This window comes from Oncorhynchus gorbuscha, linkage group LG15 (assembly GCF_021184085.1).
Source record: "Oncorhynchus gorbuscha isolate QuinsamMale2020 ecotype Even-year linkage group LG15, OgorEven_v1.0, whole genome shotgun sequence".
Lineage (NCBI taxonomy): Eukaryota > Metazoa > Chordata > Actinopteri > Salmoniformes > Salmonidae > Oncorhynchus > Oncorhynchus gorbuscha.
Genome location: NC_060187.1, coordinates 45694784 through 45716563, shown reverse-complemented (window position 1 = coordinate 45716563; position 21780 = coordinate 45694784). Strand labels below are relative to the sequence as shown.

At 42.5% G+C, this 21780-nt stretch overlaps 1 protein-coding gene across 4 annotated transcripts in view; it reads left to right on the top strand.

The window, feature by feature from the left end:
• Positions 1-21780, top strand: part of LOC123997378 (rab GTPase-activating protein 1-like) — a 173795-nt gene that overhangs the window by 54949 nt on the left and 97066 nt on the right. For all 4 annotated transcript variants that reach the window (XM_046301540.1, XM_046301539.1, XM_046301541.1 and 1 more), the window contains exons 12-13: positions 11025-11118; positions 11757-11907. In XM_046301540.1, the coding sequence (XP_046157496.1) occupies positions 11025-11118; positions 11757-11907 (245 nt within the window). The remainder of the gene's footprint in view (positions 1-11024; positions 11119-11756; positions 11908-21780) is intronic.

Sequence of the window (21780 nt, the reverse complement as noted above, 5' to 3'; positions counted from 1 at the left end):
TGGGGGAGTGAATTGCTTTCTACAATAGTACATAGCATATACATTTCGAGACAGCTTAAAAAAGAGTCAGGTAAAGATATTTTTTTGTTTAAAGGGGCAGTGTTGTGTTTGGAGACGGGCTTGAATAAGCTAAGTAGCTAGTAGGCAGAGGGTAGCATCATTTGTCTGATTCTCTGTAATAATGCATTTTATTTTGTAAAGTTGTTTCTTGCATCAAACAACACATTTTCAGTCACCTCCTTGTCTGAAGGACAAGTAGATAAACAGGTTAAGGTCAAGCCCTGCATGGTTTTTATTTTTATTTTTTTATTCTCATGGAATGTAGGCCTACATTGAACACTACACATTGGCTGCTACTGTAGGCTGAATGATAGAACAGTTATGTTATGGGATGTATTTTCTCCATTGTTTTTGATGATAGGCCACTCTGGTAGGCCTGCATTATGATCAAATAGCCACAGTTGCCTACTTGGCCACTGTTAAAACTGTAACTTAAAGCGGGTATAGACTCAGTGTTCACAGTAAACGCTCGCTGGAACTTGCACAGAATATTCACAATTGTCAAGTTTGCGCTCAGCAGACCAGAAATTTTCTCAGTGCCGAAAAAGTCTATAGGGAACATTGCTGACCAGGTGAAAGCTATGGTCCCTTATTGATGTCACCTGTTAAATCCACTTCAATCAGTGTAGATGAAGGGGAGGAGATAGGTTAAATAATGATTTATATCTTCAAGACAATTGAGACATGGATTGTGTGAGGGTGAATGGGCAAGATACAATTTTGAAGTGCCTTTTGAACGGGATACGGTAGTCTGTGCCAGTTTGTGTCAAGAACTGCAACGCTGCTGTGCTTTTCACGCTCAACAGTTTCCCGTGTGTATCAGGAATGGTCCACCACCCAAAGGGCGTCCAGCCAACTTCACACGACTGCTGGAAGCATTGGAGTCAACGTGGGCCATCGTACCTGTGGAACGCTTTCGACACCTTGTGGTCCATGCCCCGACGAACTAAGGTTGTTCTGAGGGCAGAAACGGGGGTGCAACTCGATATTAGGAAGGTGTTCCACATGTTTTGTGCACTCAGTGTAGTTTGTAAGATATAGGCCCTCTGTTGTCTGAGATATAGGCTTTGTTTGCAGCCAAGCCTTTGAGGAAGACAATATATTCTGTATATAGTTTGTGAGATATTGACTAGTGCATGTAGTCTGAGATACAGTGCCTATAGAAAGTCACCACCCTTGGATTTCTGAAATGTTATTGTGGCAAAGTGGGATTAAAATGTATTTAATTCTGGGCTTTTTTGTCAATCTACAAAAGAAGACTGTCAAATGAAAAATAAAATGCTAATATACCTTGATTAGTTAAGTATTCATTCCCCTGAGTCAAAACATGTTAGAAACACCTTTTGGCAGCAATTACAGCTGTGAGTTTTTTGGGGGGTAAGTCTTTAAGAGCTTTTCTCTGTCAAGGTGATGGGTATCATGGCTAGGTAGCAATTTAAGTCTTGCCATAGATTATCAATCAGATTGAAGTCAAAACTGTAACTTGGCCACTCAGTGTCTTCTTGGTAAGCAACTCCAGTGTATATTTTGCTTTGTGTTGTAGGTTACTGTCCTGCTGAATGGTGAATTGGTCTGTGCTTTGCTCCGTCACGTTTTTCATCCTGAAAACTTCCCGGTCTTTGCTGATGTTAAACATGCCCATACCTTGATGCAGCCGCTAACATGCTTGAAAATAAGGAGGCAGTTATTCAGTGACTTGTTGTTGGATTTGCCCCAAACATAGGGCTTTGCATTTAGGCCAAAAAGTGTGTTCCTTTGCAGTATTACTTTAGTGTCTCATTGCGTATTTCTATTCTATATATTTTAGGTCATTATTGTAGAGTCACTACAATGTTGTTGATCCATCCTCAGTTTTTGCTCATCACAGCCATTGAACTCTGTAGCTGTTTTCAAGTTTCCCTTCCTGTCCTGCAGCTCAGTTTAGAAGGACTTCGTCTTTGATGTGTCTGGGTGGGTTTAATACATCATCCACAGCACAATGATTAACTTGACCATGCTTAAAGATTTTTTCAATATCTCATTTGTTATTGTTAACCATCTAACAATCACTGCCCTTTATAAGGCTTTCACTGGTCTTGGTAGTTTAATCTGTGCTTGAAATTCAATACCTGTCTGGGGGACCTTTTTAAAGATGTTTTATGTATGGGGACAAAATAAGGGGGCTAGTCATTCATTCACTTTCACATTCTGTTTTTATTGTTGTTGATCAATGACCGAAAACTACAATGAAATATATTTCAATCCCACTTTGCAGCGCAACAAAATGTGAAAAAAGTTCAGGGGGGGTTGTAGACTTTCTATAGGCGCTGTCGCCACCGCATGTAGTCTGTAGGATCTGAGATAAAGCCTCTGCGTGTAGTCTGTAGGATCTGAGATAAAGCCTCTGCGTGTAGTCTGTAGGATCTGAGATAAAGCCTCTGCGTGTAGTCTGTAGGATCTGAGATAAAGCCTCTGCTTGTAGTCTGTAGGATCTGAGATAAAGCCTCTGCTTGTAGTCTGTAGGATCTGAGATAAAGCCTCTGCTTGTAGTCTGTAGGATCTGAGATAAAGCCTCTGCTTGTAGTCTGTAGGATCTGAGATAAAGCCTCTGCTTGTAGTCTGTAGGATCTGAGATAAAGCCTCTGCTTGTAGTCTGTAGGATCTGAGATAAAGCCTCTGCGTGTAGTCTGTAGGATCTGAGATAAAGCTTCTGCGTGTAGTCTGTAGGATCTCAGATAAAGCTTCTGCGTGTAGTCTGTAGGATCTGAGATAAAGCCTCTGCGTGTAGTCTGTAGGATCAGAGATAAAGCATCTGCATGTACAGTCATGGCCAAAAGTTGAGAATGACCCAAATATTAATTTTCACAAAGTCTGCTGCCTCAGTTTGTATGACGGCAATTAGCATATACTCCAGAATGTTATGAAGAGTGATCAGATGAATAGCAATTCATTGCAAAGTCCCTCTTTGCCATGCAAATGAACTGAATCCCCCCCCAAAACTTTTCCAGTGCATTTCAGCCCTGCCACAAAAGGACCAGCTTACATCATGTCAGTGATTCTCTCGTTAACACAGGTGTGAGTGTTGACGAGGACAAGGCTGGAGATCACTCTGTCATGCTGATTGAGTTTGAATAATAGACTGGAACCTTCAAAAGGAGGGTGGTGCTTGGAATCATTGTTCTTCCTCTGTCAACCATGGTTACCTGCAAGAAAACACATGTCGTCATCATTGCTTTCCACAAAAAGGGCTTCATAGACAAGGATATTGCTGCCAGTAAGTCAATAAATCATCCATTTATCGGATCATCTAGAACTTCAATTGTTGTGAAGAAGGCTTCAGGGCGCCCAAGAAAGTGCAGCAAGCGCCAGGACCGTCTCCTAAAGTTGATTCAGCTGCGGGATCGGGGCACCACCAGTACAGAGCTTGCTCAGGAATGACAGCAGGCAGGTATAAGTGCATCTTCACGCACAGTAAGGCGAAGACTTTTGGAGGATGGCCTGGTGTCAAGAAGGGCAGCAAAGATGCCACTTCTCTCCAGGAGAAACATCAGGGACAGGCTGATATTCTGCAAAAGGTACAGGTAAAACATCCTGAGACCTTTCATGTGTGGGGTTGCTTCTCAGCCAAGGGAGTGGGCTCACTCACAATTAAGCCTAAACACAGCCATGAATAAAGAATGGTACCAACATATCCTCCGAGAACAACTTCTACCCAAAAGTAACTGCTATTCATGTGTAATTACATGATTCTGACATGCATAACCTTGTTATATTTGGAAAAAAGACATTTGAGAGATTGAGGAAATTATCAGAAGATATGAGTTACATAGGTCACAAAACAAAAGATCAAGTACACACAAAATAACCTTTTATTTTGAAAGTCATCTTTCATTGACCAGATATAAGTGAATTATTGATGACTAGAGCTGGAAACACATCAGATCGCTTCCACAACGTGAACTGTACCAGGAAAGAAAATGGGATTGATAGACCTAACAACAAGAAATGGGCAGATGTTTTAGTAAGTGGTGTCAGGTGTGGTCACGGGATGTTGCCACGTGTCCCTAAACCTCTCCAAAGTGGTACATGTCTGTAAATTAGGTTATCCAGTGCTCTAACTTATTTTCAATCCCTAAACACAATTTCTACCATACATTGTGGTGGTGTTTTGGGGTATCCAGGGTACATTCAAATGTCGTTTCACCCTCTCCAAAGTGTCCGAATGTAGTAATTGCACTGTTTTTGCACACTTGATGTGTCTAACAGTTATTGTTCACTATAAAAACTACATTTATACAACACCAACCTCTCGCAAACTTTGGTGGTGTCTGGGGACATACAGGGGATATCTGTTTTTTTTTCAACCTTTCCAAAGTGCTTGGAAGTTTAGCATATCCAATGTACTGGTCCCCTGTTTACAAAAACCATATAAAAGCAAGTGTGTGTGTGTGTGTGTGTGTGCACACACTGCTCAAAAAATAAAGGGAACACTTAAACAACACAATGTAACTCCAAGTCAATCAAACTGTCCACTTGGGAAGCAACACTGATTGACAATACATTTCTCATGCTGTTGTGCAAATGGAATAGACAACAGGTGGAAATTATATGCAATTAGCAAGACACCCCCAATAAAGGAGTGGTTCTGCAGGTGGTGACCACAGACCACTTCTCAGTTCCTATGCTTCCTGGCTGATGTTTTGGTCACTTGAATGCTGGCGGTGCTTTCACTCTAGTGGTAGCATGAGACGGAGTCTACAACCCACACAGGTGGCTCAGGTAGTGCAGCTCATCCAGGATGGCACATCAATGCGAGCTGTGGCAAGAAGGTTTGCTGTGTCTGTCAGCGTAGTGTTCAGAGCATGGAGGCGCTACCAGGAGACAGACCAGTACATCAGGAGATGTGGAGGAGGCCGCAGGAGAGCAACAACCCAGCAGTAGGACCGCTACCTCCGCCTTTGTGCAAGGAGGAGCAGGAGGAGCACTGCCAGAGCCCTGCAAAATGACCTCTAGCAGGCCACAAATGTGCATGTGTCTGCTCAAACGGTCAGAAACAGACACCATGAGGGTGGTATGAGGGTCCGACGTCCACAGGTGGGGGTTGTGCTTACACCCCAACACCGTGCAGGACGTTTGGCATTTGCCAGAGAACACCAAGATTGGCAAATTCGCCACTGGTGCCCTGTGCTCTTCACAGATGAAAGCAGGTTCACACTGAGCACATGTAACAGCCGTGGAGAACGTTCTGCTGCCTGCAACATCCTCCAGCATGAGCGGTTTGGCGGTGGGTCAGTCATGGTGTAGGGTGGCATTTCTTTGGGGGCCCGCACAGCCCTCCATGTGCTCGCCAGAGGTAGCCTGACTGCCATTAGGTACCAAGATGAGATCCTCAGACCCCTTGTGAGACCATATGCTGGTGCGGTTGGCCATGGGTTCCTCCTAATGCAAGACAATGCTAGACCTCATGTGGCTGGAGTGTGTCAGCAGTTCCTGCAAGAGGAAGGCATTGATGCTATGGACTGGCCCGCCCGTTCCCCAGACCTGAATCCAATTGAGCACATCTGGGACATCATGTCTCGCTCCAGCCACCAACGCCACATTGCACCACAGACTGTCCAGGAGTTGGCGGATGCTTTAGTCTAGGTCTGGGAGGAGTTCCCTCAGGAGACCATCCGCCACCTCATCGGAGCATGCCCAGGCGTTGTGGGGAGGTCCATACGTAATTTGCAAATAAATCCATTAAAAATCCTACAATGTGATTTCCTGGATTTTTTTTCTCATTTTGTCTTTCATAGTTGAAGTGTACCTATGATGAAAATTACAGGCCTCTCTCATCTGTTTAAGTGGGAGAACTTGCACAATTGGTGGCTGACTAAATACTTTTTTGCCCCACTGTGTGTGTGTGTGTGTGTGTGTGTGTGTGTGTGTGTGTGTGTGTGTGTGTGTGTGTGTGTGTGTGTGTGTGTGTGTGTGTGTGTGTGTGTGTAACGGCGTTCGTCTGTTGAATGAAGAAAGTCTGACCGAAATGCAGCGTGTAGGTTACTCATGACTTTAATTAACAGAATAGCGGTACATGAAATAACTGAAATACAAAAACAACAGAATGGAACGTGAAACTAATTACAGCCTATCTGGTGACTACAACACTGAGATAGGAACAAACACCCACAAAATACAAAGGAACTCAGGCTGCCTAAATACGGTTCCCAATCAGAGACAACGATAAGCACCTGACTCCAATTGAGAATCGCCTCAGGCAGCCAAGCCTATACAACACCCCTAATTAGCCGCGATCCCAAATTCTACAAACCCCAATACGAAAAACAACATATAAACCCATGTCACACCCTGGCCTACCCAAACATATAACAAAAACACAAAATACAATGACCAAGGTGTGACAATGTGTGTGTGTATATGTGTGTGTGTGTATATGTGTGTGTGTGTGTGTATATGTGTATATGTGTGTGTGTGTATATGTATGTGTGTGTATATATATGTATGTATTTATATATATGTATGTATTTATATATATGTATGTATTTATATATATATTTCGTTTTTTTATATATATATTTTTATTTATATATATTTATATACAGTGCCTTGCGAAGGTATTCGGCCCCCTTGAACTTTGCAACCTTTTGCCACATTTCAGGCTTCAAACATATATAAAACTATTTTTTTGTGAAGAATCAACAACAAGTGGGACACAATCATGAAGTGGAACGACATTTATTGGATATTTCAAACTTTTTTAACAAATCAAAAACTGAAAAATTGGGCGTGCAAAATTATTCAGCCCCCTTAAGTTAATACTTTGTAGCGCCACCTTTTGCTGTGATTACAGCTGTAAGTCGCTTGGGGTATGTCTCTATCAGTTTTGCACATCGAGAGACTGACATTTTTTCCCATTCCTCCTTGCAAAACAGCTCGAGCTCAGTGAGGTTGGATGAAGAGCATTTGTGAACAGCAGTTTTCAGTTCTTTCCACAGATTCTCAATTGGATGTTTATGTTTATTTTTGAACCATTCCATTGTAGATTTTGCTTTATGTTTTGGATCATTGTCTTGTTGGAAGACAAATCTCCGTTCCAGTCTCAGGTCTTTTGCAGACTCCATCAGGTTTCTTCCAGAATGGTCCTGTATTTGGCTCCATTCATCTTCCCATCAATTTTAACCATCTTCCCTGTCCCTGCTGAAGAAAAGCAGGCCCAAACCATGATGCTGCCACCACCATGTTTGACAGTGGGGATGATGTGTTCAGGGTGATGAGCTGTGTTACTTTTACACCAAACATAACGTTTTGTATTGTTGCCAAAAAGTTCAATTTTGGTTTCATCTGACCAGAGCACCTTCTTCCACATGTTTGGTGTGTCTCCTAGGTGGCTTGTGGCAAACTTTAAACAACACTTTTTATGGATATCTTCTTGCCACTCTTCCGTAAAGGCCAGATTTGTGCAATATACGACTGTTTGTTGTCCTATGGACAGAGTCTCCCACCTCAGCTGTAGATCTCTGCAGTTCATCCAGAGTGTTCATGGGCCTCTTGGCTGCATCTCTGATCAGTCTTCTCCTTGTATGAGCTGAAAGTTTAGAGGGACGGCCAGGTCTTGGTAGATTTGCAGTGGTCTGATACTCCTTCCATTTCAATATTATCGCTTGCACAGTGCTCCTTGGGATGTTTAAAGCTTGGGAAATATTTTTGTATCCAAATCCGGCTTTATACTTCTTCACAACAGTATCTCGGACCTGCCTGGTGTGTTCCTTGTTCTTCATGATGCTCTCTGAGCTTTTAACGGACCTCTGAGACTATCACAGTGCAGGTGCATTTATACGGAGACTTGATTACACACAGGTGGATTGTATTTATCATCATTAGTCATTTAGGTCAACATTGGATCATTCAGAGATCCTCACTGAACTTCTGGAGAGAGTTTGCTGCACGGAAAGTAAAGGGGCTGAATAATTTTGCACGCCCAATTTTTCAGTTTTTTATTTGTTAAAAAAGTTTGAAATATCCAATAAATGTCGTTCCACTTCATGATTGTGCCCCACTTGTTGTTGATTCTTCACAAAAAAATACAGTTTTATATATGTTTGAAGCCTGAAATGTGGCAAAAGGTCGCAAAGTTCAAGGGGGCCGAATACTTTCGCAAGCTCACTAGCTTTAAGCACCAACTGTCAGAGCATCTTACAGATTACTGCACCTGTACATAGCCCACCTATAATTTAGCCCAAACAACTACCTCTTTCCCAACTGTATTTAATTTATTTATTTATTTTGCTCCTTTGCACCCCATTATTTTTATGTCTACTTTGCACATTCTTCCATTGCAAAACTACCATTCCAGTGTTTTACTTGCTATATTGTATTTACTTTGCCACCATGGCTTTTTTTGCCTTTACCTCCCTTCTCACCTCATTTGCTCACATTGTATATAGACTTGTTTATACTGTATTATTGACTGTATGTTTGTTTTACTCCATGTGTAACTCTGTGTCGTTGTATCTGTCGTATTGCTTTGCTTTATCTTGGCCAGGTCGCAATTGTAAATGAGAACTTGTTCTCAACTTGCCTACCTGGTTAAATAAAGGTGAAATAAATAAATAAAATAAATATATATTTATATATCTATATTTATATAAATATATTTATATTAAAAAATCTATGAACAGCATGGGATTGTCCACAAAGCATGTACCCACTGCAAAGTAAGGGGAAGTCACACCGAATTACAGTTACACTACTTTTACAAAACAACATTACCTTAAAGTTTAGGCTTGGTGTTCTTACTTTACCTGTACAGTGTCTCACATAGAATGCGTGAAGCACACACACAATGCAAACAGTAACACTTTGGAGATGAAGGTAGAGGTGAGAACCACAAATAAACAATGGTCATGAGAGTTCAGTAGCCTCTCCAAATTTACAATGAAATTTAGAAACTGAACTAATATGAAACATAAAAATATATATATTTTCTTTAACTATGCAAGTCAGTTAAGAACAAACCCGGATGATACTGCGCCAATTGTGAGCTGCCTTAGACTGTTGTGCCACTTGGGAGCCCATAGACAATAACTACTTTGGAATTATATAAAATTTAAATGACAGAGTTTAATGGCTGTGATAGGTGATAACAGGAGGAATAAACATTGTAGTTACTCCACAATACTAAAAAAAGACTGAGTGTAAAAGAGAAAGCCTTTACATAATACAAATATTCAAAAACATGTTTTGCAATAAGGCGATAAAGTAATACTGCAAAAAATGTGGCAAATAAATACACTTTTTGTCCTGAATACAAAGCATTATTTTTGGGGCAAATCCAACACATCACTGAGTACCACACTTCATATTTTCAAGCATGGTGATACTGTAGCAGCATCGTGTTATGGGTATGCTTGTCATCGGCAAAGACTAGGGAGGTTTTTTTGATCAAAAGAAATGGAATAGAGCTATGCACAGGCAAAGTCCTAGAGGAAAATCAGGTTGTCTTTCCAACAGACACTGGAAGACAAATCCTTTACATTTTTTTTCTCTCCCCAATTTCGTGGTATCCAATTGGTAGTTAGTCTTGTCTCATCGCTTCAACTCCCGTACAGACGCGGGAGAGGCGAAGGTCACGAGCCGTGCGTCCTCTGAAACACAACCCAACCAAGCCGCACTGATGGGACAAGGACATCCCTGCCGGCCAAACCCTCCCCTAACCTGGACGATGCTGGGCCAAATGTGCACCGCCCCATGTGTCTCCCATCCTCCTGCGACACAGCCTCTACTCAAACCCAGAATCTCTATTGGCACAGCTAGCACTGCGATGCAGTGCCTTAGACCGCTGCGCCACTCAGGAGGCCCGTGGCGGAAGACAAATCCACCTTTCACCAGGACAATAACCTAAAGCTCAAGGCCAAATATACACTGGAGTCGCTTACCAAGAAGACATTGAATGATCCTGACCTAGTTACAGGTTTGACTTAAATCTGCTTGAAAATCAATGGCAACACTTGAAAATGGATGTCTAGCGTTGACCAATTTGACAGATTTTGAATAATAACGAGCAATCCAGGTGTGCAAAGCGCTTCGACTTACCTGGAAAGAATCACAGCTGTATTTGTGCCAAAGGTTATTCATAGCGTTTATTGAATACTTATCTAATCAAGATATATCAGGGTTTCATTTTCCAATAATAATGCAATTTTTTTATTCCTCTTTCCAATTTGACAGAGTATTCTGTGTAGCTCGTTGACAAGAAAATTCCAATTAAATCCATTTTAATCCTACTTTGTAACACAACAAAATGTGGATAAAGTTAAGGGCGTGAATACTTTCGGAAAGGCACCGCATTATATTTTTTCCTTTGTAGCCAATCACCCTGCCCGCATGGAGCTGTCTGCTCCACAGCCACTCAATGTGTGAGACAGCCAGGTCCGCTTCAGACCTCATCGCGCTCGAGTGTGTGAGACAGACGAACGTGTGTGTGTTTTAAAACGCGTATAAGGGTACTTCTCTCAGCTGTTATTGGGAATCAGAGCTCCATCATGAGAGGAGAGCATTAGGCAGCCCAGTTTACAGCAGCCCAGGGGACTGCAGCTCTGGCTTGCTTAACACTGTACTAATGTTTGATGGCTTCCATTTCAATTTGGATTTCAAATTAGAAATGGATACATCTAACTGTTAGTTTTTAAAGATAATAGCAGTGTTCAAATGATACATTGACTCTTTGAAATGTCCGAAGTCTCTAAGGGGTGCCCCACATATCTTTTGACGGTTTTGATTGGGGCTCATTTTGATATTTCTAGTTGTTATACAGTGGCCCCACAATCCCCTAGCCCTGCTGTAATTCCAACCCTAATAATAGCATAGGCATTCAATATTGTTCACAAATCGCAAACCTCTCATAATACAAGACTGGTTGTTCCTGACGAGCCAGAGATGACAAACTGGCCTCTGATATTAAACTCCGGTCCTTGTGTCTTCGGCAGATAGTGACAGCGAGATCTCCAGTGGGACCGGTGATGTGTCCAAAGACTGCCCTGAGAAGATTCTGGAGTCCTGGGGTGGAATCCTCAACAGATGGTAAGACTCACAGGGAGTGTGGCAGTCATGATGACCACAATTGGGCAGTTTACTGAAAATGTATGGAATCATTGAGTTGAGGGATGATGATGATGATGATGATGAAGGATTGCATGCATGGGCACACTTTTTCCACAGTAGAGATGTAGCGTTCATAAACATTCATAAAGCCTTCCTATGCGTGATGATATAAGTCATAATGTATGTACCATATGGATGCTCCTTCCACTGAGATTCATCCGTCGTTGATGTACAACACTCTTTATGCGACTGTCATATACACATCATCTTCTCCCTATGCTTTGTAACTAACCGTAGGTGTATCTCACAAGAGACTATATGCAAGTCCTAACCGAAAGCTGTAGAGAACTGTTTGATTACTTGAATGAAACGCGTTCACTGTATACATTTTCCGATCATGTGAATTGGTTTGCATTATGTGTGGTCACGTTAATAACATTATTTCAAGGGGCCTCCATTTCAGTCCTCATAAAAACAGACCCAGGAACGCAACATTGATAATGGAAATCCCCGCCCATGCCTGTACTGTAGATAGCCTTTTACCCTGATAAGAATTTTGCTGCTCAATGTCTTCATATATATCAGATTCTTAACTACCTCTGTGGTGTGTGTGTCAGGCATGGGAACCTGTCTGTGCGGCCTAAGGGCCTGACGGTGCTGGTGAAGCCTGGGGTCCCTGAGGCCCTCAGGGCTGAGGTCTGGCAGCTCCTCTCGGGCTGCCAAAGTGACCAGGACCTGCTTGATAAATACCGCATCCTCATCACCAAGGTAAGGCGAGAAAGGCATGCGTGTGCACTGAGACACACGCAAGCACACTGAGACACACGCAAGCACACTGAGACACACGCAAGCACACTGAGACACACGCAAGCACACTGAGACACACGCAAGCACACACCTATTTATCGACATAATCTGACGCACAATGTTCACTGATACTAACACCACACTCACACGCTGTGCTCAGTGAATCACATGCTTAAAGACACGCACTCGCACACGATTAGTGATTCTCACATGTATTTGAATGTACTTCAGTTCTGTTGTCTGAAGTGTAAAGGTTGAGAAGTTGCCTTCAAAATGGTCGCATGTTGGCTGTAATTAAAATGTAAGTGTTGCAGAAATGAACACAAGAGTTAGGAAAATACGTGTACTGTATAACCATCATGCAAATTGTCATTTCGAGTGCAGAGACAATCCTTAAAGACATTGGTGTGAAAAACATGCTCTTCAACTTGGGGTCGTGAAAGTGTAGTAATGATTTGCATCAACGTGCCCTGCAGGGAGTCTCTCTCATACCTATTCCAGTAGGTGCCACCTTGCAGTTGTCCCTCGTTCCCCTGGAGAAACTGAAGGACTGTCACAACAGGCCAGTAAATTAGCTCCATAAAGAGCCTTCCGTTTTAGAATTGGAAAAACTTCATGGTCCACACAATTTGGAAATGTCATTGGCTTCACCATGACATGATTGACATAGAAACAGCATTGAAACATCAGAAGCACCTCATTGTCAAAGTTATTTCAGTTGAACTTGAATTTGCCCAACAATATCAGTTGAACTAGAATATGCCAGATTGTTTCGGTGCATCTTGAATTAACCGGATCATTTGAATTCAACTTGAGTTTTGCCAGATCAGTTCAGTTCAACTTGAATGTGGATGGTCTGATCCCACAGCGAGCCGAGTTGTGCCTTTAGCTAATTCTCTTATGTTTCTCTTGGAGGTATGCTGGTTTTGATGCCAAGTATGGGTGATGGCAGGAGTTTTCCCACAGTAAAATGGCAGTGCTGTTGACTCTGGCACAATTTAACTGTCCTCGTGGTTTAAATACATTTTTGGGGGGGATCTGGTTTGACAAGGGGATAGGGAAGGGACATTGGGACACTCGGATTTGAGTGTCTGACAACAAGCTGTATGGCGCTTTCAAAATCTGGGACTTTAGAAGAGGGTCAAACTCAAATGTAGGACTGCCTGAACACGACTTGAAATACAATTAAGTTGACTATTAGCTTTAGGTAAATATAGCATTTTGAATCGCTCGCTGCACAAGTACAACATGTGTCTAGTATGTGGCGGAACAGCAGTGATATAGTTTCACGTTTATTTCTTCAGCCTTCAGAGATGTACAGTAGTGGATCTCTGGCATCCTGACCTTTTTAATATGTGTGCTACTAGGCAGTAGCACAGTCATTGTGTGTGACCTCCTTTTACTACACAGACCACGGTTCTATCACCCAGTGTGGGGCGTGTGGAGACCATGTGTCAGACAGAGAGGCTAATCCTATCAGCCCCACTGTTGTCCTGGCACTAAAATGCCACAACTAATGTGAAGCATCATTCTGTGTAGTCTGTCTGACAGATACACCCACATAACCCCTAACCAGGCTTACCCACAGCCCCAATTCATTCCACCTTGACTGGTCTTTGCCTAGTCTCTTATCCAACGGCTGGTAGATCATGGCACAAAATCTATTTTGGAGCAGCCATGATTTTTACTACCGTAGAGCTAATTCCAAGGGACTAATATATTTTTTTTGCATGAGGACTTGTGAGGAGGATAAGTAGGGGACAGCCCCTCACTTTGGTGTATAAAACAATACTAATTCCTTTCAGGAGAGGGTCTTAAAATACAATGCACTCCGTGATCATTTGCCTGAAATAGAGGGATTGAAGAGAGCGGGAAAATGGATCCATAAACTAAAGGTTACCGCTTGCGCATGGGGCACTATTATTATTATTATTTTTTTATTTTTTTTTTTTTTTAATGCCGAATGAAACGCAACAGGCTTCTCCTTTGACATGTATTTATGCTGGGCTGACGTCGTCTCTTGCCTGCCGGTATAAATTTACCCTCGCCTTGCGTCTTTAACCCAAAGCCTCAGTTCTCTCTCTCTTCCGCTCTCTCTGTCTCTCTCTGTGTGTGTGTGTGTGTGTGTGTGTGTGTGTGTGTGTGTGTGTGTGTGTGTGTGTGTGTGTGTGTGTGTGTGTGTGTGTGTGTGTGTGTGTGTGTGTGTGTGTGTGTGTGTGTGTGTGCCCCCAGCCGCCTTGCCTCCCACGGAGGCAGAAAATAGCAGCAGTCCAGATGAGCTCCTAAATATACCACAACACTAGCTTACGTAAGGAAGGTTATGTGACAGAATATCTTGGTGAGCGTTCACTCAATCATTGTAATTCTTTGAGTGGGCTCCCTTCCTTATTGCATGTAATGATATTGATAGACCGGGTGGCCGGTGCTATTAATAGCCAGCTAAAATCCCAGGGGGGGGCTCGACGTCTGCGTTATTAATGGGCCGATCTCCCCTCAATGATGATTCTAATGCTGATTGAATCCCAAGGAATTGTGCCGCGGCTGGTTATGGGGGTATAAATCAGGGCACATTTCACTCTGCTTTCTGATGGTGACACTCATATCTGACAGTGACTCAGAATTGCACGTGACGCTAGACAAGACGACACTGGGTTGGGTTGTACTGCAGGAAAAGGGATTTATTGGGAGGAGAGAGGGCTGTTCTCTGCTCTTGTGTATTTTCAAGTCATTTTTTGAGGCTCACAGTGAATGTTTTTGGTAGGACGTGTACAGTATAAGAAACGTTATCCGGCAAGTTGCCGTTGACTTCGTCGAAGCTAATACTCAGGTGTCTGGGTTGCCACAGCAGACAAATCATGCCTTTTGTGCTCTTCAAGAATTCACGTTTAAATTTTTAACTTTTGTGCCCTTATTATTATTATTTTTTTAAATAAAAAATGTACTTGGCTGAATGTCATTTTAAACAAGCGTTTTCTCCGAACATCAAGGATGTTTTGGTTTGTGTGGTTTCCTGGTAGCCTAACTCCTTGATATGGTTAAGTGTCGTACCCTCTTCACTTTAACATTACATGTAGTCTGCACGCATTCACACACACTCTTCCTCGTTGTCGGTCTTCAGATTATTGCTAAATTGCAAATAACTCAGTTCCCAGTCTGTGTGGCACTTTGTTGGGAGTAGATTTTTCACAACCTTTTACTCTCCCTGTGTGATCTTTCAAAGGTGTGCTGCTGTTGAACCATGGCTTTAAAAAAAAGATTGAAAGCTATTTGGAGTCTGCTCCTCAGAAAGGCACTTACACTGTAGTGCTGCCAATTCACATTACAGTTAGAGTTCCTCTGTCGGGATCAATCAAAACCAATGACAAAAGTTGGATGGAGGTTCAAATTGGAAGTCTCGAAAAATAGTGTTGGCCTGTCTCTGAGATTGGAAGTCACCGATGTCTGTGGAAAGAAATGATTGTTTTGCCAGAATGAAGATAGATTTTTCATCTTTCTTCTGTGATTGTCAGGTATTTCACGATTCACAAAACTTAAATTGACATCATTATCAATATTTCAATTATTTGCTCACTAGGCCTATTTATATCTCAAATGTACTATGAGAACAATATTTGATAATTACTCTTTTTATTATTTCAGGGATGCACTATACTGATTTTTTTGTTTGTTTCTCTAAAGAGCCTGTATGATTGTATGAAACATGAAAAACGTATTCTGCAGCTCAAGCCACAGTTGGTACAGAAAAGACTGTCCCAAGGAGTAAAATCGCTCTCTTCAGAGGCTGTGCCTCTGTCAAGTCTCACCTGGATCCCACTAATGCATTCTCTTCCTCTTCTTCAGGCCCGCAATGAACAACAGTTCAGTCTTTCTGAAGGATATAATTAAATCTTCGATGAGGGACCTTTGTCTTTCTCAAGGTGCTTCAGCTCCATTTTTATGTCATATTTGGCCCGCACTCCAGCTAGCTCTGCAGTGGCATTTAGTGAGTCTTTGCAATCAAAGGTAGCATCAGGAGTGTAGAGTCGGATTAGAATTAATTAGACACCCACGCGTGGTTACCCACAGACAATGCTGTACAAATGTAAACCGGGGGGGGGGGGGTGAATGAGCTGCCATGGAAACACGCTTGGATTTGAGTTCATTCTACTTGTGATGCTCTTCCGTGCCCATATTCTGTTTGTCTGATTTAGACCCTCCTAATGTGATGCTCCCAGATACTGGCTTGACTTTGCTGCTCTTTGAACTCATTTATCATTTTGTTGTTACTATGGTAACAAGACATTATTCATGATTCACTTTGGCAGGCTGTATTAATTTGTCCCATTTCGGCTATCACATTGCCGCAAATTGGTTTGGAGGGTGACAGAGCTAAGCGCCTATTGATTGGTCTCCAAAAATGCTAATCCTAAAATGCTAAATAAATAAACCGTTCTCAAATTGCCTACTTCCCTGGTCAATAGACTACTTGCTAGATTAGGTTTTAAGATAATTCCATGAAGATGGAATTTTGGTGGTGTATCAATTGAAATGGTTACTGTACTCAATTGCGCCAAGAGCAGTGTTGGTAAAGTTATGGAATTTTTAAAATGGTGTTTTCTAGGTCTGGAAAAGTTTTGAGAAACACATGGAAATGTATTTAATAATTTCTGTCAATGTAGTTTATTTAGGCACAGTTTGTAAATATTTTATCAATCAGATAAAAATCTAAATATCAGCCAGGATCGGAATGACACTGGCACATCTGTAGTGCGAGACGAGCGGCCTTTGCTCAAGGAAAGGGAGACAGTCGGACATTGCAGCAGCAGGTAGGCCTAGCCTATAACATATGATAGAGATGTATTTCAACCGTCTTTCGGTTATACAAAGTTGATTTACTTTTTTTGAATGATTCATTTAAACAATAGTTTTTTGGTTTCAATCGCGTTGATTCAAAGTAATTTGTGAATTGTGAACATACATTTTAGGAATAAAGATTAGATGTAGCCTTTCTTTTGGATTAGGTGATGCGATTTCTAAACTTATTTTGTAGATACAGTGCATTCGGAAAGTATTCAGACCCCTTCCCCTTTCCCCCTTTTTTAAAATACGTTACAGCCTTATTCTTAAATGGATAAACATAAAAAAAACTCAACAATCTACACACAATACCAATAATAAAAGTGAAAAGAGGTTTTTAGATTTTTTTGCAAAATACAAAACAGATACTTTATTTACCGAAGTATTCTGACCCTTTTGCTATGAGACTCGAAATGGAGCTCAGGTGCATCCTGATCATCCTTGAGATGTTAATACAACTTAACCTGTGGTAAACTCATTTAGTTGGACATTATTTGGAAAGGCGCACATCTGTCTATATAAGGTCCAACAGTTGACAGTGCATGTCAGAGAAAAAAAAACAAGCCATGAGATCGAAGGAATTGTCCGTAGAGCTCTGAGACAGGATTGTGTCGAGGCACAGATATGGGGAAGGGTACCACAAATTGTCTGCATTATTGAAGGTCACCCAAAACAGTGGCCTCCATCATTCTTAAATGGAAGAATATTGGAAACACCATGACTCTTTCTAGAGCTGGCCGCACGGCCAAACAGCAATCGGGGGAGAAAGGCCTCGGTCAGGGAGGTGACCAAGAACCCGATGGTCACTCTGACAGAGCTCCAGAGTTCCTCTGTGGAGATTGGAGAACCTTCCAGAAGGACAACCATATCTGTAGCACTCCACCAATCAGGCCTTTATGGTAGTGGCCAGATGGCAGCCAATTCTCCGTAAAATGCACATGACCAGTCCGCTTGGAGTTTGCCAAAAGGTACTTAAAGAAAGACTCTCAGACCACGAGGAACAAGATTCTCTGGTCTGATGAAACCAAGATTGAATTCTTTGGCCTGAATGCATCTGGAGGAAACCTGGCACCATCCCAACGGTGAAGCATGGTGGTGGCAGCATCATGCTGTGGGGATGTTTTTAAGCGGCAGGGACTGGGAGTTTAATCAGGATCGAGGCAAAGATGAACGGAGCAAAGTATAGAGAGATCCTTGATGGAAACCTGCTCCAGAGCTCTCAGGACCTCAAGACTATGGCACAGGTTCACATTCCAATAGGGCAACAACACTAAGCACACAGCCAAGACAATGCAGGAGGGGCTTCGGGACAAGTCTTTGAATGTCCTTGAGTGGCCCAGCCAGAGGCCGGACTTGAACCCAATCAAACATCTCTGGAGAGACTTGAAAATAGCTGCAGTGATGCTCCCCCATCCAACCTAACAGCTTGAGAGGATCTGCAGAGAAGAATGGAAGAAATACTTATGTAAATATTTCATTTTTTTAATACATTTACAAAAATGTCTAAAATCCTGTTTTTGCTTTGTCATTATCGGTATTGTGTGTAGATTGATGAGGGAAAAATAGCAATGTAATCAATTTTAGAATAAGGCTGTAACATAACAAAGTGGAAAAAGTTAATGGGTCTGTATACTTTCCAAATGCGCTGTACTTCCAGTTGATTTGGGCATCCAATGTATGGGACATTGCGATTTAATAGATTCTAGTCAGTCTGCAAAGTAAACACTTCTAAGGTAGCTAGGATTATTATGAGTAAACTAGAAAAGTTACATTTCCTGAACATTTGTGGGCTTGCGTCAAACTCAGTCAAAATATTTGTTGCCTACCATAGCCATTTGGTCTTTGATATGTTGAATGAGCAAATTATTTTAAAAGGCCTAAAAAGTATTAGGTTTTAATGTTGCAATGGTTTTTATCAAGGTCAACCATCCTCTAGGTAGGAGAGCTAATGGGGGTGCAGGCTTTTATTCCAGTCCCCCTCTTAACAAACCACATTTTAGAAATTAGCTGCTCAACTGGGCCTTGATAAACCAGCTCTGATGTGTTTGAGCAGCCTTGTTGAAAAGTCTGCACACCCAGTAGTTCTCCAGTCTGAGGGTTGGCCACATGTGTTTTATATAGTTGCCAAACAGGTTTACTACTTGTTGGGGGGTTTAAGTGCCTTGCTCAACAACAGGAGATGGTACATGGGATCAGAGAGCCGCCTCCCAGTGTTGGTACCACATTACGGCAATTTTTTTGTTGTTGATTGCATAGACGCTGCCAATTGTTGGTAATGGAAATTGGGTTTTAAGTCATGAAATTCCATCCGACAAAATGTGTATGAACCCTGCAAGAGGCAATTCTGAATTGTTGCATGTCTCTTGCATTAGACTGTTTCAGCCTGTGCAAGTGAAATGGTTATGTAAATCTCTTTTTCATTTCACATATTCAAATAGATAATCTACACTTCTCCTTCCATCAAATTCATTTCTGGGATTCCTCTGGGTTTCAGCCCTGTCTTCTCTGTCATTGTTCCAGCCCTAGCCTACGCCTGTGTTCAGTTCCTGAGATGTCATCCCTTTCTGCATGAGAAGTGCCCTTGGGCTCAGTGAGTATCTGTCACTCACAATACCCTCCTCAGTGTCTTCAGGCCAGCTGCACTACTGGGCCACAGCCCTACACAGCCCCCCCCCCCCCCCCCCCACAATGCAGTCCCCTCAAGCACTATAGGGACTTTAATGCAACCCACCACCTTCATATACTCAACTCCTGTTCTCGCAGCCCGGTAGGCTCCATTAACAGTGCACACCATGCTTTGTCTTCACCCCCCCCGAAGAATCACTGACCTGAAAAACAAGAGATTTGATTTCTCGTCTGAGAAACGCATGCTTGGTTTTGCCGTTTGACACCAAAAAACACTATGGCGAAGAGGGGAAAGGAATGGCCGTGGCAACAATAAACTATGATTTTTTTTTTTCACGTGTCATTCATCTGGGATATAGGATGCATGTTTCAGGGTGTATGTAATTTTTTTAAATGCTCCCGCCGAACAGATCTTTTCGCTTTTCATAAGATCATTCTGTTGTATTTGTACAGGAACAGAGCTGTGCTCAGTGCTGCTGCCCCAGAAATTACAGTTTGTATTAGGGAGAAACACGCCAAAGCCCAAAACTCCTCTGGTCGTGAGTGTGAAGGCCACATCACAACAGTTCTCTGGCTGTCCTTGGGTCAGGCTGAGGCCCAAGCAAGAGCCAACTGCACAACTGGGAATCCAATGAGCTTTCCCTGACACATAATAATATAAGAGCTTGATGCAGAAAAGGTTGCATAAAACAGTAGTAAAAAAGGTAAATATAACTAAAATGTTTCTTGGGAACAGGAAAAATGGTGGCCATCATGAAGCATGTTGGGACAGCAAACTGTGATAGGGATTTTATTACATTTTTTCAACTAGGCAAGTCAGTTAAGAACAAATTCTTATTTTCAATGACAGCCTAGGAACAGTGGGTTAAGATTTGTACGTCGTCAGCTCAGGGATTTGAACTTGCAACCTTTCGGTTACAAGTCCAACGCTCTAACCACTAGGCTACCCTGCCGCCCCGAATACGTCCGTGAACACACCAGCCAGCTGCTCTGTGCATGGTCTGAGGACGCGGCTAGGGATCCCATCTGGACCGGCAGCCTTGCGAGGGTTAACATGTTTAAATGTTTTTCTCACGTTAGCCACATAGAAGGAGAGCCCACAGGCTTTGGTAGTGGGCCGTGTCATTGGCACTGTATTGTCTTCAAAGTGACAAAAGAGGTTGTTTTAATTTGTCTGGAAGCAAGACGTCGATGTCCGCAACGGGGCTGGTTTTCTTTTTGTAATCCGTGATTGACTGTAGACCCTGCAACATATGTCTCGTGTTTGAGCAGTTGAATTGCCACTCTACTTTGTCTCTATACTGACGCTTTGCATGTTTTTATTGCCTTGCGGAGGGAATAACTGCACTGTTTGTATTTGGTCATGTTTCCAGTCGCCTTGGCACGATTAAAAGCCGGTGGTTCGCGCTTTCAGTTTTACTCGAATGCTGCCATCCATTCATTGTTTCTGGTTTGGGAAGGTTTAAATAGTCACTTAGGGTACTCGGATGCACTTGCTAATACATTTGCTCACCGAGTCGGCGTATATGTCAATGTTGTTGTCTTAGGCTACCTGGAACGTATCCCAGTTCACGTGATCGAAGCAATCTTAAAGCATGGAATCCGATTGGTCAGATCAGCGTTGGATAGACCTGAGCATGGGCGTTTCCTGATGGTTTCTGCCTGTAGGATGGGAGCAAAAAAATGGAGTCATGGTCAAATTTGCTAAAGGTAGGGTGGGGGAGGGCTTTGTATGCATCATGGAAGTTAGAGTAGCAATGATCCAGAATGCTACCAGCTTGTGTCGTGTATTTGATATGCTGATAGAAGTTCGGAAGCCTTGTTTTCAGATGAGCTTTGTTAAAATCCCAAGCTACAATAAATGCAGCCTCAGGATATATGATTTCCAGTTTACATAGAGTAAACAGCATTCTCTCGCAGGTGTTCCTTTTGTCTAGGTGTGAAAGGGCAGTGTGGAGTGCAATAGAGATTGCGTCATCTGTGGATCTGTTGGGGCGGTATGTGAATTGTAGTGAGTCTAGTGTTTCTGGGATGATGTTGTGAGCCATAGCCAGCCGTTCATGGCCACAGACGTGAGTGCTATGGGGCGGTAGTCATTTAGGTCGGTTACCTTGGCGTTCTTGGGCACAGGGACTATGGTGGTCTGCTTGAAACACAGATTAGTGTCCCGCTCTAAACTTTAGCTCAGTGCAGATGTTGCTTGTAATCCATGGCTTCTGGATGGGATATGTACATGTGGACGACATCGTTGATGCACTTTATGATGAAGCTGGTGACTGATGTGGTATACTCCTCAATGCCATCAAATGAATCCCGGAACATATTCTAGTCTGTGCTATTAAGGCTGTAGCTTGTCATTATCGTCATCAGACC